The sequence below is a fragment of the Vanessa atalanta genome, chromosome 4, assembly GCF_905147765.1.
Source record: "Vanessa atalanta chromosome 4, ilVanAtal1.2, whole genome shotgun sequence".
NCBI lineage: Eukaryota > Metazoa > Arthropoda > Insecta > Lepidoptera > Nymphalidae > Vanessa > Vanessa atalanta.
In genome coordinates this window covers 12259551-12272249 of record NC_061874.1, presented here as the reverse complement: position 1 = coordinate 12272249, position 12699 = coordinate 12259551, and the positions used below count along the sequence as shown (strand labels likewise).

General features: G+C 31.1%; 1 protein-coding gene across 1 annotated transcript in view; it reads left to right on the top strand.

Annotated features, from left to right (window-relative positions):
- Positions 1-8993, top strand: part of LOC125077997 (cholecystokinin receptor type A-like) — a 96801-nt gene extending 87808 nt beyond the window's left edge. The window contains exons 9-11 of the mRNA XM_047690131.1: positions 4898-5070; positions 6579-6685; positions 8959-8993. Of these exons, the coding sequence (XP_047546087.1) occupies positions 4898-5070; positions 6579-6685; positions 8959-8993 (315 nt within the window). The remainder of the gene's footprint in view (positions 1-4897; positions 5071-6578; positions 6686-8958) is intronic.
- The last annotated feature ends 3706 nt before the right edge of the window (positions 8994-12699 follow it).

Sequence of the window (12699 nt, the reverse complement as noted above, 5' to 3'; positions counted from 1 at the left end):
CAAATCTTGTTTATTTAGCCATTTTCCTGTTATGGTTGGAATAGAGTATAGTTGGAATATTTCATTTCAGCGTCATATTTCATGGAATTTCTGTCATTTAATTAATTATTCTGCTACTAGTTGGACCCGTGACTATGTCGGCGTTAGTCTTCTAATCTTGAACTCTGCTGCTATTCGTTTTTTTTTTTGTAGTGTTTCATAAAGACGTTCCTATAATACATACAAACAACATTAACAGTCACTTGAATTAAAAAAAAAATTATCAAATACAATGTATGTAGTTTTATTACTAGAACCCAGAATATAAAAAATAAGTTCCCTCATTTATCAAACCTCTATATTGAAGAACGTCTAGCTGACGGCTGAGCCACCAGATGCTGTTCTAGAATAATGGTATTGCAGACTACTTTTACTTGAGAAGTTTTTGACCTCAAATCTTCATCAGTATTGCCTTAATGTTTTAATATAGCGTCATCTGGCTAAAGATCCCAAATCCTTTTGATTTAATGAAAAACTTTTACCTCACAACCATACATGTGACATTATTAAATATATGTGTGTGTGCGTATATTATATCTTTTTTTTTCTATGCGCGTCAATCACGTGATACTTACTGAAAGTATCGATATGAGACTATGACCAATCAACTAGCTGGTTATTTCATAAATTCCGTTGGTCTTTTCTCCTTACTTATTTAAGGCACAGCGCATCGGGCAGGTACAGTCATATTTAAATTACAATTGCTTTAAAGTTATATCGTTATTAAGATATTTCAATATAATATAAAAAAATTGTTAAGTGTACCTCAAATTTAAGCCAATATTATGATGACAATTAAAACTATGCAAAAATGAATATATACCTAATATATTTTATATGAAATTGTCAATTGTTTTATGAAACTATAACTTAATCGACATTTTTTTGAGCTGAGCTAACTTCTTTCTCAAGTTCAGCGGATTCTAGAAAAATAATTGTCTAAATATCTACTTGAAAACTAAAAAAGCTTTAACGAACGTTTGGTAATGAAGGTTACTACATTTGCAACCAGACAAATTTAAGACAAAATAATTTTTTTTTGTGTCTATTGGGATAAAAATAATGATCAGTAAAATCGGCGTATTATAGAAAAAATCTTTGCTGTTGTAAAGTTGACTGTGATATAGTTACGTGCATAAGACTTCACTTAAAGCAGTTGTCAGTCTTTTTTAGGCCGTGTCAGAATGTCGTCGTATAGTAAATGAAATTGAGGTTATGAAGACTGCACCTGTGTTTCCACTGGGAAATCTGCGTTATAACACATCCTGTGCTAATCTTCGCTGAGAATGGTAATTTAGGCAGTGATTGTAGATTTTAAATAAATATTTTTTGTATGGTTATCTAGAGTTTGGACACCAAACCGCCGAATGTAATAACTTCAGCACAACGACGATAAAAATAACACAATAATCTCATAAAAAAAGAACATACAGACCAGACTATATTTTATATAGTGTATAATAATGAAAAGAAGCAAATTTCTTTGAACGGGTTTCATGTTATATTATTAATTTTATAAATTCTTTTGCATAATATTTTCGGTCATTGTATTTAACTAAAGGTTTATTTTTTTAATAAAATAGTTATTGAGTTTTTTTTACACGAGACATTGTTCGCGCGGACATATTAATGACACTTATTCTTCAAAGCCTTTCCCTATAACCTTTTACTTTATTGTGTGGGTGACGAATATATAAACAGAGATAATGTTACCATATTCCAACATGAAAACGGTTACTGTCTCAGACTTAGAATATGCTAGATACCGCATGTTCATTAGATAGTTTGAAAACTGAGCGTGGCTTCTTTCTTATCACTTCGATGACGTCACCCTATCCACACTTGAACGTCATAACGATTAAAAAATTAGTAACAGATGTTTGAGCAAGAAATTTAAAAAAAGAACAGAGATGGTCCAGTGGTTAGAACGTGTATATACCACTGAATTTTCATGAGCTTAATTTGTGTTTATCATTCATCTCACTTTCGGCGGTGAAGGAAAACATCGTGAGGAAACCTGCATGTATCTAATTTCAACGAAATTCTACCACATGTGTGCCATCTACCCGCATTGGGCCAGTGGATTGGAATATGCTCCTAACCTTCTCCTCAAAGGGAGAGGAGGTCTTAGCCCAGCAGTAGCAAATTTACAGGCTGTTACTGAGCAACTAAATTACTTATAGGTATTATCGCGATTTTTTTTTTTATTGGCTTTGATTGGCGGACGAGCATATGGGCCACCTGATGGTAAGTGGTCACCACCGCCCATAGACAAAGGCGCTGTAAGAAATATTAACCATTCCTTACATCACCTATGCGCCACCAACCTTGAGAACTAAGATGTTATGTCCCTTGTGCCTGTGATTACACTGGCTCACTCTGGTGATTTAGTTTAGTAATATCCTAAAATAGCTAAGCATTTTACAATTTTGCATTTTTATTCTCCACGACACAACTCGCTTCAGTCAAGAAAGAACACAAGTCACAAACAAAAGTAGAATCGCGTCTAGTTTGTGCATAGTACAAACTTGGAACATGCTTGGTTGGAGATAATGCGGTGTCTAGTTTACTATTAATCTATGCTTACTGTTATTTACTTTACTAAAAGTTCTTCGTCCGTTACACTAAAGGGTAGAGACGTTTTTCTGTTTGACTAAGTTAACATGTAGCTAATGTAACTTAGTCATATATATTTATATAACATACATACATGTATGCTTATATGAGCTGTGCGCGTGTATGTCACTGATGGTTTACATTTCATTTGGTAAGTAGCGTTGTGATCGGGTTCCAGGATTTTTTTAGGAATATAATTAAGGTTCTCATTTCACCCGTACGAAGTCGGAGCGGATTAGTATGAAGATGTTGTAAATATCAAATTATGTATTTTGAACAATGATCTTGTCAATGTATAAAAACTATCATATATAATAAAGATTAATCGTGATTATGATTGTACAGTGATATCATGACCATATTTGACTGTTTGTATTTCTATTTTGAGCAAAATTTTGTTTGTAATGATATGCAATCCGACCCGATCGGAGAGGGATTCGGAGGGATTACGCAGAATATAATTTACAATATTTAAAACGATCTTTATTTATTTATTAAATACTAGTTGTGACCTGCAACTACGCTCGCGTTTTATGTGTTCGTTGTCGAGTGTTAGGCAAAACGCATATCCATATAAGCATATTACCCATACCCCTCCCTTGGGGTTTAAGCTTGTTTCATAACAAGTTTCATCAAATTTAGTTCAGTGGCTTGGGCGTGAAAGAGCAACAGACAGACAGACAGGGTTATTTTCGCAGTCGTTATATTAGTATAGATCAAATGTTTTCTTCAGATTAAAAAAAACATAAGATGTGCTTAAGTCTAAGATTAAGTGAATCTTTTCATATCTTTTTACAACAATCATCCCTTATATTATATGAATTTACTTACTATAAAAATTAATAAATAAAATATATCATATAAATTAATGAATACATTAATAATTATTAATTATTTATGTATCCCAAATAATAATAGTAATTAAAAAATAATACATTAAATAATTAAAATTTCAACACGAAACATACAATAATAAAATAAACATAAATGCATATATAAGTTTTTCTTTTATTATAATTCCCGCTACTAACATTAATGTAAAATATCAAATTTTGAAATTGATGGATATATTTTATTTGTAATAAAATATATCCATCAATTTAAATTTCAAAATAGATATATATATCATATACCTATATATGTCGTTTCTTTTCTGTTGTTCACCGATCCCTCAAAAACAGATCGATGAATAGCGTATAGTTTACATCGACCAAATTTAACAATTAGAAATTTATCCTTTCATTCAAATGTTTTGTTCAAACAATCGTTTTCGTTTTGTTTTATTTCTAACAACGTGAGAACCGATTTCGATAACGGGAAATGGCATGAAACTCTCTTATGACGCTACTCCACCGTGTACACCCCGCATATACTATATTCTCAGTATTTATGATAAATTCTTTGAATAACAATCCATTTCGATGATTAATATCTTGGCGCCAACTGGCATCTGAAAATTGTTCCGTTACGCCGCATGATTTTTTTCACTCTACAGATTTTTTAGCCGCGCCTTATTGAGCTTCCTTTTTCAAATTAATTTGTATTATAATATTGGCTGACGCTAACTGAAATTATTTATAAATGGTTATATTACGTATTCACAAAGCTTGCTAGTAATCGATTTTGCCGCGCGGAAACGGGAATTCAAGTGAAATGCCACCTCACTTAATCAATTACTCTTAAAACGTCTCAAGTACAACCATTAGGCACGTATAAATTTTCAGCCTTACCTGTAATATAAATTATCTTTAACTTTTACGAAACTGTTTATTAATAATAAAAGTTACTACGTATAAAGTTTTTAAATTAAGAACGTCACGCATGATTCCACTGAAAGGATAAGTACTAACGAGTTCATTCGTGTTTTCCACGATTTAGTCGTAGTTCACGTTCATGTTGATTAGAATTACAGAATTATAGTAATTTGATCACGCTTTGATGATTTTAATACAATTGCAACTCAAATACATCCACTATTGTAGATGATATAAATTGTAAGCATATCATGATGTGACGATAACCCACTGAATATCTGTCACAAGTATGCCCAGCTAGAGGTATTTCTGACCAACACTGTTGTATAATCTTCTATACTAATATAGGAGAAGACTTTTTTTTTGTCTAACTAAAAAAAGTACCAAACCTCTATACAGGATCGGGACTAGCGTGAATTTGAAGGTCTTGTTTGACAATAAAGTGTGGTATTTCTGAAATGTTTATTTACAAAGATACTTTTTCACAGATTTATCTCTTCTATCCTGAGGAGCTGTACCAGTATATTGGGTCAAAGGGAATCGTGTCACTGCAGCTCCTCGCTTACTGCTCGTCCTGTTGCAACCCAATCACATATTGCTTCATGAATAGAAAGTTTCGTCAAGCCTTCATTTGTCTTTTCAAAAATTGCAAGTTATTGCGGTAAGTATTATCATTTAAATTAGAAAAAAAAAACATCCATAAATGGGCTTGGTGGTAGTGTAAGCCCACCTGGAGCGGTACCACCCACTTATCAACTATTTTACCGCTCGCAAACCTAACCAAAGAGTAGAAAGTACTTAGTATTCGGATTGGAAGGGTGAGTGAGCCAATGTAACTACAGGTGCAAGGGCTTAACATCTCATTATTTTCCGAGGTTGGTGGCGCAATGGCGATGTAAGAAATGGTAAATATTTCTTACAACGCTAATTTTACCACTTACCATCAGGTAGACCAACAGAACTATAAAAAAAATCTATACAGACACAAAAAGTGTTTATGTCGGTACTTCGTTAGATTCAATGAAATTCGTATATTTGAAACTACTATTACTTGTAATAAATATGTTTGCCTCGTTGCTCTAGTGGCTTATAAGATTTCGAGGTTCTGAGTACTAACACAGGGGCGTAAAAATAATCATGTCTCCTTAAGAAGTCGCCAAAATCGGTTAGAATGCCGTTATCCTAAAAAACTACTACACATAGTTAAAATTTCATTGGTACGTTTTTTCAAGAACACGGGGAAAATATTTAATTTTGTTATCGAACCAAGTAGATGTTTTAAACATAATACAACAGGACAATGAATGAAAATCTTAGTAAGGAGAGATATAAAAGGAGCGAAAAGTTCTAGTCAAACTTATGGCTTTTTAAGTACACGTAGCGAACTGTGCAGGAGATATCATTGTATCCAAGAATATTTCGCATTATATAATTTGAAGTTAGTCGTTATAAATTAAAATACATTTACATCACAATATTAACAAACACAGGAGTTAACGAGATTAAAGCAAAGTATTTCAAAAAACTTTGTAATAAGTTATTTATAGTCCTATTTTATTTGATCGTGTTGTTTCAATTGTTATCAATGAAATCGATGCGTTTAAATTACACTGACGAATATATTTATATATTTTTTATTTATTTATTTTGTTATGAGTATGTTATTAATGTGATAAATTATATGAATGCAATCATTAATAATAATATTCATTGCATAATTTTTTAAATAAATTTTAGTATAAAGTATAATTTTTGTATATTGTACATTAAAATGCTAAATGTTATTGCCGTCTTAAAGAGTCATACTGTACATTAAGTTTTAATATGTTTTTATTATTACAATCATGTTGAATTTTTTCTCTTATCGTCATATAAATAAAAAAGAGGAACAATATATTCTCTAAATTTACAATAATTAGGTCATGCCTAAGTATTTTACTGGCAAGACAATAGTGTCATATAGGAAATCTTCCTAAAAAAGTAACTCAGCTCTCACTTCTCATACCAAGGCAATATACTATTCGCACATTTCAAACTCATATTTTCACTATTAATCGCCCGAATATATAATTTAATATATGAAATCTAAATTTCCAGTGACCGCAATGAGAAGAATAATTTCACCAGGATTGTCAAAAATGTATCAATTAAATGTTATCAGTATTTCAGGTGCTGCTTTCCACAGAAATCAGAAAGTGGGAAACAGGTGACTCCGCCGCCGTCGAGCCAGGAGGTTACGGCGTGCGTTATAAGGGGCAGCCACACTGGACGCACAGGTATAATCGTATTGATCGTAATTATCTTTTTAACTACCACTTCGTCCCACTTAGTCTTCTAAACTTGCATATTATATAAGCATTTGCCTTTCCTTGGGGTTCAAGCTTGCATGATACAAATTTTCATCAAAATCAGTTTAGTGGACCAGACACATAGACAGACAGAGTTATTTTCGCATTTATAATATCAGTATAGATGATGCCAGTTGAAATATTCATAAAGCTTTTTATATTTCTATTCTTAAGTTAAAACTCATTGTCAGTAAGATCCCTATCGAGTTGCTTTCGAAAGAGCTTTCTTTATTTTTCCGTTTATATAATTGTTAACAACAGATACGAGTGTAAATTCTTGTATTGTGTAGGTCTCCTTGAATATCGTTTGTTGATCATATTCTATAAATAGCCTTTGAATGAAAGTTACTTTCTCGAGGTACAGTGAAAAGGATTCAGAATATCGTTGAACACACTAAAGGTACAATTACAACAGACACACAAACACACACACACTAAAGGTAAATTTATATGTGTATGTAAAAGTGTCTTAATCAACGACATACGGTGAATTTATTCATTAGTTTGTTTACTTATAAACAGATTCCACTTGAAGTGAAAGTTTTATATTATGACACTTAGTTATATAATGGACATCTCTACATAGTATAAAACATAGCAACTTCTCGCCGTCAGCACGCTTAGATATTTTAATTACGCAACGGATTAAAAAATAATAATAATAAGGTTTGAGTTCAATCTAAAATTCGTATGTAGAACCTCATTGTACAAGTGCGAAGTCACGACGGGTAGCTAGTATACTATATATGTTTATTACACTTTTTTTACTAATACTTGTTTTTTTTTTGTTTTTTTTAATATTAGTTTTTAACTGTTATGTTTTGCTTAGTCACATAAATTAGCAAGCTGTAGTCTCCTGTAATTGAAAGAGCACAATTTTTGTAACATTTACCATTGCTTTGTTTATAATTGTATAATGTGTATTTGTTGTATTGTATATTTTTGTTGGAGATCCTTATATAAATAAATAAATAAAACATAATATCTTTAAAAAATGTTATATCCGAGCTTAATCTATGCAATACTATCAAAACTATGACGGACGATGTCGTATTTATAGATCACCAGAATATCTAAAAAAATACACGAGTGCACAGTCAAACAAATTCCCTCTTTATTCATGACCAAATAGTTCTATACTTTTGCTTAACCCATCAACACTTTGCGATACGAACCAGTATTTTGAGGTTTTACAAAATATTCAATCGAATGAATGGTAATTACTTGCGGCTTCTAGTAAAACGAATTAGTATACGCGAATAGACCCCCCAGATTTACATACTCGTAGATCGATACTGAGAAAATTATGCTTATATATTTTTTTTCTAAGTAATGTATCAGCATTTTATCACACTGCTTGGCTAAGCCACCTCTCCCTTTTAAAGAGAAGGTTTAAGTTAGAAACATGTAGGTTCCCTCGTGATATTTTAACACGAAATTAATCAGAAACACACGTCTAACGTTACAAAACATCTCTTCATTAAATGTTATCATTTTATAGATGGTGGTGATTACTTACCATCAGATAGCTCACGTGGCCATCCACCGAAGTATTCCATAAAAAAAAAATACCATATAGTGTTACGTCAGAAGATCATATAGTGTTACCTACGTTTGCTGCTATATATAATATCTTATGTATATTTATAATATCGATATATAAACTATGAATTCGAGGAATTATTGGCTAAGTGGTGACATATAAAGCTAATTCGATAATCCAAACACACAGGCACTTGTCTGTAGGGCTGTAATTACGATGAAATTTAAGTGGAATTTTCACATATTTAGTTTGTGTATTTAATTCTTCTAAAACGATGAAGGAAGACGTAATGAGTATCAGCTATTATAAGGAGAAACAAAACGCAATTCGTTCTTTATCGTATCTTTAATGGCTTTATAGATGATAGCACGGCTTGGTAATGAAACGATCGCCTCCAGGCTGGTTCAAAATGAATAATTTATCATTATAATCACGAATATCAGCCAAAAAATATATCCCGCTGAGTTTTATACGCCGTTTATACCGGTAGATACACCACAAACAATGATAAGGTGTAAAACCTTTTTGTAATATATGTAATATAAATTTGAATTTGAGTAAGCCTGCGTGAACCGGACGTTGAATTATCTACAACCGCATTGATGCAGTAATGGGACTACGATTATTTACTTTTACCAAAGTGTTTATTCTTTCATAGAGCTGGATGGACTAGAAGGAGAGGATTGTGTTTAGCAGCGGTTCGCAAAGCACTGCTTTGGGAAGCGGCGCGCACCCCGCCCTGCCCGCGGTCGTCGTTTCAAGACCCATTACTCAAGTAAGACTAACAACTTCTTTACTAAGAAATTTATATCATCAATTTTTCATTTTCATAAAAAAATACATTTTAATAACACAGTGATACCATTGAATAACGCCTTGCCGAGAAAAAAAAACCGTGCTTTTTTGGTTCTAGTCAATTTATTTAATATTGTTTTGTTTTATTGAATGAACATATACATTAGAATTATTAACAGCCTTAATTATACATAAATAAAAAATAGTTACTGTACAAACCATGACCGCGTGGAATGGTGGCAAGAATGCTAGCAGCGTTTCCCCGTTGAATCGCAATTTCGAACTTCTGGACAAAAAATTTAACCAACTCTCCAGTTATTCATTGAAAAATTTCTTATTGTCATTTAGAAATGTATGTAACATGAATATTGTACATTGTTAAGATCTTGATATACGGAGTAAAATTAAATTATAAAGACACTAAATTAGACACTAAAAATTATCCGGTTTCTCTCCATATTCAACATATTGTAAAGTCGTTTAATGTATTTGATTTAATAACTCTATGCATTAAAATAAATGGTGAATACATTGTGTGTATTCCGCTTTAAAATGAATCTGTAATTATACTTTATTTTGTTAGTAAACCAGTACACAATTACCACATTGAAAATGTATCATTAACATTATATATTTTCTGGCTAATTCAACAAGCAGTTTATAAAATTGCCTGGACATTTTCTGTTCCAAATCTAAAATTACATAAAATAATATTTTATATGTATGTAACATAGTTATAATTATTCAAAAACTTCATTATAAAAGATGTACGTATTATTTAGACGTAATTTAACGCAACTTACTGATGAATATTTAAAATGAATAATTCTTAACCGAATAATAATTCCATAATAATACCTATATTCATCAAGTTATTAACACTATTTATTATCAATTTGGTCAAATTGCAAAAATAATAAAATAATACTCGTTAACTAATATTTTATTATCAGATCAAGTTTATTGAATATTAAACACTAAATAATTATTCGATATAAATACAAATTTAATTCATCATCTAAATAAATATCGCATATAAATTACGTAGATAAATATAATAAATCAAGTAAAGTTTTAAAATACATTTTTGATTTTTATAGTAATTGTGAAGACACCGCAAAAAAAATTGTGTCTTTTATACTGATTGTTAAATAACAAAATATTTACAAAAATGATGTCCCGTTTCAGTGTCGATGTGTATTTTAAAATAATATTTTAAATAATTTAAGGTAAAATGAAAAAAATAGATCGTTAATGAAGATTTTAGTCAACCATATTAAATACCAAAGAGTAACAAGAAAAGTTTAAAAAAATCGCCTTCGAAATATTTACCATAATATCGATAAATTTTAAAAATAATATCTTTGGTAATATTTAATAAATTCATTGATATTGGTTAACGAAGTTTTATATTATTATTTTTAAAAACAAAAAATGATTATCTTGTTATATGCGTTTATGAAATATACAATAAAAATGAAGGTTAGTATGTTATGACACACCATTACTCTTAAAATATATTAACGAAGGTAGATAAAAATAACAAATAATAACAAAAAAAATATGACAAAACTGCTACTACTAACCCCAACCCCATGAATTTTTACAATTTAGTTTAATAGAAGAAGAGTTAGCGATTAATTAATATTAATTTAGAGACGTTAATAAATTTCAAAAATACACAAATGTTAATTAAAACTAGTAATTGTGTAAATCTTGACCGCTTGGAATGGTGGCAGAAATGATAGTATCATTTCCCCGTTGAATCACAATTCCGATCCTCTGGGCAAAAAACGAACCAGCCCTCCTGTCACCAGTGGAGGCAATAGGTCGAGTTGTTTTACTTTTAATGAAGTTTTTTGCATTACTACTACTAACAGCAGAAGTTATTAATCATTTAATATCAAATAATAATTAGCATATACTTTTGCGTCAGAAGTATCTGCCACATTCAACTAATTTTAATTCCAAAGGTAAGTTCAATATAATAAACTCTAGTGGCTTAATAATATCGATAAGGGCACAAAAGCGATTAAATAGGGTATATAAAGTCAGATATACTGTAAAATGAGAACATGGAGTAGATATGCAGTGCGATACTGTGAGCAATCACTTCGTATCACTCGTGAAACATTGACAACTGACTTACGCGTGATACGCCATTTCGATACGTATATTCTATAAAATTCTGACATTTCGAGCTCGTGTTCCGCGGTGAGTTTCGAGTTTCTTATTACAGAATAGCCTGAATGTTCAGAATTCCAATCTGAATTGTCGACGATAGGACATAATTGTGTTTCCACCCACGCATCCCGACCTCACATCACGAATTCACACATCATGCAGAGCAATCGCAGATCTTGTCACTGATACGGAATAAACACATTACACCCGTTTCACTTCGAATAGCCGCCGTCGTTCATTCTGCATGTTCTGTAAGATTGGTACTCTATTCTAATACAGAGTAATGTATTGTGTAAAGTGATTTACAAACACGTATCTATAATTATAAATTTATGTCGCAGCGTCAGATAATTAAATACTTTGATTGTAATCTCTTAGTTTTGAGATTTGATTCTGGATGGCCAGTGAAGTCAATCACTCTTTGTCACGTTAGAAAAACATAAAATGTCAGTTGTCAAGAAGAATAAGACAGATGTGGTCGCGGCCAATGAAATATTGTAAAAATCAATATACGATAATCCAGCTATCGATTTGTTGTATTATTTGTGAACATGTATGACGAAGATAGTAACCCCGAAGCAAACAATATTGCCGGCTCACCGTTATATAATTAATATCAATCTCTTAACTTATTTTAACTTTTGTTATAAGATTTGCATTAAAACTAAATATTTGAAAAAAAATATCAAAGAACTGTTTGTCGGAAAGTTAAATATCCAAGCAAGATTCCAAGTTTATGAGAAATTTTGATAAGTTAACATTTATTTATATCCTATAATTTTAAATCTGTGCTTTTTAATAGTATTGACTTATCAACCTTAGCAACTGCAGTGCGATTCTTAAAGAATTAACTTCGTATCTGACTTGTGAAATGTTGACAAACAATGTCAATGTCGCATATTACCTTCTGACATTTCACATTGTGTTCTGTGATTAGTTTTGAGTTTCTGCTTACAGAATACATCTACTTATCAGAAAATAAAATGAATAAATAAATATAACTAGAAATAAATGTCCATTAAAAGCATATAAACGTTCATAGCAAATTATTCGATACTCTGAAATATTAAAGTTTTAAATGAATTTTAATTAAATTACTTGTTGTAACGTTAATACAATCTAGTGATAAGCGCTGTTTCGAAAACCAGACGATTTCTTCAGACGTCCTAAACGTCTGAAGAAATTACAAAGTAGTTTGTAGGACGTGCACACTATTCTGTAAATATCTTATATGATAAAAGTTATTTTAAGAGTTAGCCTCTAGCTTTATATTAAATATAATAAAATACATACAGTACTGGAAGCTAGCGTATAAGTTTGCAGATCCCGAGGTCGTAGATTTAATTTCCGGGTCTGTCAATAAATCGAATTTTCCTTTCTATTGGATCAGATTCAAGGAATAAAGAGTGCCACTATTTTT